Consider the following 6,159-nt stretch of genomic DNA (forward strand, 5'->3'; position numbering starts at 1 on the left):
TGGGTCGCACATTCTAGCCCTGTGATGTAGGGGAGCACAGGGAGGAACTGTCTGCAAGTGACTGTTAGGACTGAGTGATTCACATTTTTCTTCTTCTACCATGCAGTATGACGTGTGCAAAGTGTAATCATGGCTTCTGTTGGCGCTGCCTCAAGCCCTGGAGGCCAACTCATAAGGATTATTACAACTGCTCTGCTATGGTGAGTGGTTTGTTATATCCCAGTGGATCATGATTGGCCTCTCAGAGGCAGGGTGAGGATCTCCACTTGCGCCCTTTACTCTCTGGGCTTTGTGCACTTGCCAGGAGTATTGATAGTATTGTTAAAGTCTGTATGTGTGGTAGCCATTTCCAGGCAGCCCTGGTACTGGAGGGAAATTGCTACAGGTTAGTTCTGCCTTTCCTTTCAGGTGAGTAAAGCGGCTTGGCAGGAGAAGCGTTTTCAGGATTATAATGAGAGATGCACCTTTCATCATCATGCCAGGGTAAGGCCTCCTCCTTCCTTTGCAGATGCTGGCTCTGTCGCCTTAGCCTTGATGAGCAGGACAGTTTCTGTTGTATTTCACCTGTATTCAGTGTATTTCACCTGAAGCTGAGAAACAGGCTTTGGATCCAGGTGGAGATGCCTGGTCATTTCCCCCTTGCTCTGGCGTAATGGGTAGTTCGTGGCCTGCTTTCTTCTATCAAGTCTGTTGTGGAAACTGGACATCTAACTTGTGACGTTCATGTGCTCAGACTGATGCAGTACTTGGACACAGTGGTGACTGGAGTACTGGAGGCTGAACTCTGTCTAGAGCTGAGATACTGTAAAGACAAGGTTGATACAGTGGCACACTAGAGGTGTCATAGCTGGGTGCAGTAAATGCTCTCCTGCTGCCTACATCTCCTGGGATGGCACTTCAGGATGCTTAGCAATTATCTGTGTGGAAGGTGTTATTTCTCAGTCTTGTAGAGCTTGACATTGACCTTTTTTTTTTCTCTTTCTGTGGTTATTGCAGGAATTTGCCATGAGTCTGAGGAACAGGGTTTCTTCCATCAGTGGGATGCCAAAAATTAGGACTTTGACCTTTGTTCTTGATGCCTGCAAAGTGCTAGAACAGGCACGGAAGGTAATGCTGGATAACAGGCTTCCTGAGGTTTAGGCCTCATTCTATTGATGTGTTTTATGCCATCCTTAAAGTGAGCAGATGCCAACCTTTCTCTGCTCCAAACAAGGGGAGATGGAAAAAGCTTGAGGGGAGGAATATCATCAGGACAGGGGAAGGTCATGTCTGCCTTTCTCTGCTTTCACTCTGAGTTGGGCTCTCTCTGCAGTGTTCCTCACAGACGGGTCATAGGATTTGGAGCTTAGCCAAAGTTGACACCATGAAACCATTACAAGGATCTATATTTAGGGTTTTCATAATGCTGTGTTTGATCCATTCCAATTTGAAGTGCCCCAGTGGTGGTACTTACCTTCGGAGAGCTCTCCTGATGCTGTGTTACAGTTAGAAAATCTCTCTTCATGCTCATGTTATGATTTTCCTTTCTTAACTTCATTTTGGGAGCACTGAGTTACCTACTGCATGCCCTAATAGCCATGTTATGAAGGATTTGCAGTGCAGTCACTGGATGTGTGCAGTCAGCCTGGTGCATAGGCCTGCAATATCTTCTGTCCCCTGAAACATAGGAAGGAGGTGGGAATTGCCTTTGCAGCATTGCCTTTGCAGTACATACCTTGTTTGTGCAGGCAGACTTGATTTTGAGAGACGTATGTTGAACAAGAGTGTCTGACCCTGTTTTGTCTTTTCCGTATGGTAGCCCCTGTGTTTGTCAGGATACTTATCTGTTGCTTGCTGCTGCTCCCTTTTCCAGCCCATTTATTTAAACTTGTTTCCTGCTGGGTGCCTGGATGGCTTTAGGGGTCATTCATGCATAATAGGAGTTTATCACTTGTTGAAATGCCTTTGTCATGGGCTCTTGGTGCTGCGTAACACCATGCCTGCTTTCCTTTGGGCTCAGTTCTCGCTGTTCATTGCCATTTCAGTTCCGCCTGAGCTGCCCAGGAACGTGTAGATCCTGTGTGCTGGTTGTTTTGACTCTCTGCCTGCTGGTCAGTCACACTTGTTATGCATTTACAGTCTGTGTTCTTGTGATGGTTTGCAGGTGGGAACAAGGAGTTATTTCAGACTTCAGTACAAAATAATTACACATTCATTTCCAGTCCTACCAGTAGCTCTAGGTAGCCTGGCACTGCTGTCACTTGGCATCATGGTTCACTGAGCTATGAACACAGACCAGAAGCACTGACAGGCTTCTCTCAGCCTCCGATAAGTAATGAAGTCTGGAAGGGTTTGATGCTACTCTCTTCTTGCTCACTCTGAAGCAGAAGGCGGATGCTTACAGCATGATCTGTACTGCTCCAGGTGCTGGCCTACTCCTGTGTCTACAGCTATTATAACCAGAACACTGAGAGCATGGATATTATGGAACAGCAGACTGAGAGCCTGGAGCTGCACACTAATGCTCTGCAGATCCTTCTGGGTAAGTTAGGCAGCCTTTCCCAAGTAGACACTAGCATTCCCAGCTGTCTGGTTCAGAGGGTGGCAGCTCTGTAGTGGGGCAATAGCATACATACCAGCTCCCAGCTGGTCTCTCGTACTTCTCCCAGCCCATTTTTCCATTCTTGATGTCATTTCTGGGAAGTTCACTGAAGCAGTTTGGCTGCTGGTGGAGATTGATGCAGTAAGGAGCAACACGTTCCCTTCTGAAAGAGGGATATATGTGCACAAGAGACCTCAGTAGCTGTGACTGGCTTCATAATCAGAGCCAAGGGACTTGGTCTTTGCCTCAGAGTGTGGGAAGCAGCTTGACTTTGTTGGCCTTGAATTGCAGAGGAAAACCTGCTGAAGTACCAGGACCTGGCCTCTTCTCTTCAGCTCCTGAAAGCAGAGCATTTCAGTGCTGGGTTGGAGTTGGTACACCGAATCAAGGAGCGTCTCTTTGCAATTCTCTGGCACTCCACACAGGTAACGTCCATCTGCCTGTTAGTGGCTCATCTTGCTCTGGTCTAGTTTGATCTTGGCCAAACCTTGAAAGGGGCTTGATCAGCTGAGGGGGTAGACTCTCAGTGCTGTGTGTATGTAGGGAGGGAGTTTGCAGCACAAAATACACCTGAAATCACATATTGTCTCTCTTCTGGCTGTTCTCTTGTGCCAGCAGGATTTCCGTGTTGGGCTCCAGACTTTGGCAGATCCTGGTCAGACAAAGGCGAAACTCTCAAATGTGTCTGCTTCAGCCCCTGCCTGTGTAGGGTGAGTTTTCCTAGTGGGCTAACAAGGAAAGGTGGGTGAGTGCAGACACAAAGCAGGTGGTTAGAATTTTCTCCTGTGCTCGCTGACCTACAGAAGAGTTAATAACAGATCCTGATTACTTGCATCCTGTGTTGTGGTTTGAGATGACAGTATAAGTGACACAGTGGTGTAGGGAGACCCACAAAGCCTCCACTTGGTATGCAGCACTGGTCAAAAAGGCTCTGTCACTGGCAGACCCACTTAGGGAAGTTGTTCTCCCTGGACTCTCTGGGGTTTCTGTGGAGAGTCACACTGTTTCTTCAGAGGTGGATCAGAGCTATAGCAGGTGTCTAGATAAGAGAAGCAAGAATAAGAACATATGTGGGGGAGATGGAAGGGCCTGACATTTGTTTTGAGAAGGGAATGGAGAAGAGGTGACACAGCTGTAAAATAGTGTGTTGAGAGGTGAAATGGATGGTTTGTTGTTTCCCTGTCCTAGAGTACTGAGCGGGCAGGTGTTCAGTATGATTGGAAGGTGGTGAATTCAAAACAAAGTCCATTCCTGTGTGACACACTTTCTAAACCAAGAAACACAACTGGCATCTGCTATCCCAGTGTGACCAGTCCCCTCTGACAGCTGCTGTGTTCCCAGGAGCTGAACAGGGTTGCAAAAAAGAATGACAACTGAGTCATTCTGTTTCAGAGCAGGGTTTCTGGCCTCCTTGGAATGAGGCTCAGACACCAGAGCTGGTGGCAGACTGCAGCTTGTTGGCCCAGTCACAGGTGGCTCTCTGACACAGCCCTGTGCTGCATGTGTGGATAAGGCCATTTAGTCACTTTCCCCTAGGTGCACCTGCATGGCTGTTGTGTCCCTGAGGCACGGCTTTGGATGGGGATGCTGAAGTGATGGTAGCAGGGAGGACAAGGGTGGTGTGGGACCGAGTTGTGGTTGCTGCTCACAGCCAGGGCTGTGCTCTGATGCTCTTCTCCTCAACAGGCCAAAACGTACCAACTTGTGTGACTCCCCCAACACAGATGAAGGTGGGAAAGAGGTTGAAGATGAGGAGTATGAACCACAGTGGCATGAAGACTATGACGACGATGACGACCTTGATGAAGATAACTTTCTGTTTGATGATGAGTCAGATAACCTTGATTGTGACTCCTACTTTGATGATGATGATGCTTATGACTAGAAGTGGACTGTCACCCAGCCTGCCAGCCTGGACTTCTGCCTCCACTCTGTCTCAGTTTGTATTAGTATCTTTCCTCAAAGACAGTGAGGAGCTCTCAGGCAGAAGAAAGGGATGTTTCCTCTGGGGGCTACTTGCTCAGTGACTCCCCTTTAATATGCAGAAACTGTTCTGGACAGATGGGCTGTGTTACTGTGGCCACCTCTCTCAGAAAGACATCTCCTCAGTTTTCTTCCTTATCTCCATTTCTGCCCATAGCTATCTAATTAGAGTTAGAAAGTCACAGTCCCACAACAAAGTGAGGACTGCTTGCTACCTGTTAAAGGACTGTTCCTTGTCCTTGGGCTTGCTCTCCCCAAGGACTGGGCACAAGTGAGTGTGGCATGCGTCCTAGCATGGCACTGTCTAATCCAACCAGGGTCTAGAAATACTGTAAAGTGATGTATTTACACTCAAGACAAAGCCTCCCATCTGGAGCTAGTGGGATTCCCTCCCGAGCCACAGATGGATGGGGTTCAGTGCATTCCTCTAGTTGAGGGGGACAGCTTTTTTGCTGTTTGTTGGAGTTGTCTTCTCTGCTGTGAAGCAGGATGGGCTGCTAAGAGTGACACAAATTTGCAGGACTGTTCTTAAGTGTATAAATGTATGCACACACACACATACAGATGAGATATATATATATATATGCAGAGGTTGTTCAGGTAATAGTTTATCTTTGCAAAAAAGAAAACCCTGAGGAACAAGGGTTGAAAAACGTTCTGTTTAAAAAATAATCCGTTTTCTTCTAGCACCAGTCTCCTTGTTGTCTGTGGGGAACATGGGTGTGAAGGGAGAGTGAGACATTCTTGACTGAGGAGGGTGTGACCTGGATGTGCTCATCCCAGGAGTTATTTGTGGAATTGGTGTGGGTTTGGGATCCTCACCCAGGACATGCGGTCTGCCCTGAAAGGCTTTTCCTTCCTGGGCAGTTCAGGGAACAGTTGGAGGGATGGGGCTGGTGTTTCTGGGAGCGGGTGCAAGACAGAATCCTGCATGTTGATGGAGGTGGTAACATCTAGTGCTCAGCAGGAGGCAGATGTGGGACTGCGGTCAGGGCTTGAGGGTTGATTTGGAGGTTTGTGGGATTGTTTTGGAGATACAGGGCTTTTCTCAGGCCTCGGGTATCATCTGTGAGGGATGTGGGATTGTTAGGGGATGTTGGCCAGGGGACAGCTGCCAGGGACAGACCAGGGAGAGAGAGGACTCATTTTTCCACTCCCTTGCTTGTAGTCCTGCATAGGGTCCAACCTCATGGGCTGAACCCCTGAGTCTGTCATGGTGGAGGTCCCAGCCCTATGTGACAAATGGGTTCCCTGCCCCACACTCAGAGTGATGCCTCTCTGGGCCCTCTCGGAAGGGCCGCTAGAGGAAGAGATGTGGTGGGGATACCCAGACAGCCTCATCTCCCCCAGTGGGACCAGTCCTTGCAGGAACAGCCCGGATTCCCCAGGTTGTTGAGGGATAGAGCAGAATATCCTAGATTGCCAGAGTTCCTCATGTGGAGACTCATGCCTGGAGACCCTCATCAACTGTCTCCTGGATGCCTGCTTAAAACCCAAAAAATCAGAAGGCTCATGAAGCCCTGCTTTCATGGATTATATTTGTACTGAAAACCAAGATCAAGCCTTGATCTTCTGCTCTGTGGGAGTTTTCTGTC

The 6,159-nt window shown here is 48.4% G+C and overlaps 1 protein-coding gene across 1 annotated transcript in view; it reads left to right on the top strand.

Moving 5' to 3' along the window:
• The window catches only part of LOC104527463 (cullin-9), a 10,769-nt gene extending 6,303 nt beyond the window's left edge, over positions 1 to 4,466 (top strand). The window contains exons 5-11 of the mRNA XM_010171188.1: positions 107 to 200; positions 409 to 483; positions 997 to 1,107; positions 2,404 to 2,521; positions 2,873 to 3,006; positions 3,200 to 3,291; positions 4,268 to 4,466. Of these exons, the coding sequence (XP_010169490.1) occupies positions 107 to 200; positions 409 to 483; positions 997 to 1,107; positions 2,404 to 2,521; positions 2,873 to 3,006; positions 3,200 to 3,291; positions 4,268 to 4,466 (823 nt within the window). The remainder of the gene's footprint in view (positions 1 to 106; positions 201 to 408; positions 484 to 996; positions 1,108 to 2,403; positions 2,522 to 2,872; positions 3,007 to 3,199; positions 3,292 to 4,267) is intronic.
• The last annotated feature ends 1,693 nt before the right edge of the window (positions 4,467 to 6,159 follow it).

Source organism: Antrostomus carolinensis, unplaced genomic scaffold, assembly GCF_000700745.2.
Source record: "Antrostomus carolinensis isolate BGI_N321 unplaced genomic scaffold, ASM70074v2 scaffold12047, whole genome shotgun sequence".
NCBI lineage: Eukaryota > Metazoa > Chordata > Aves > Caprimulgiformes > Caprimulgidae > Antrostomus > Antrostomus carolinensis.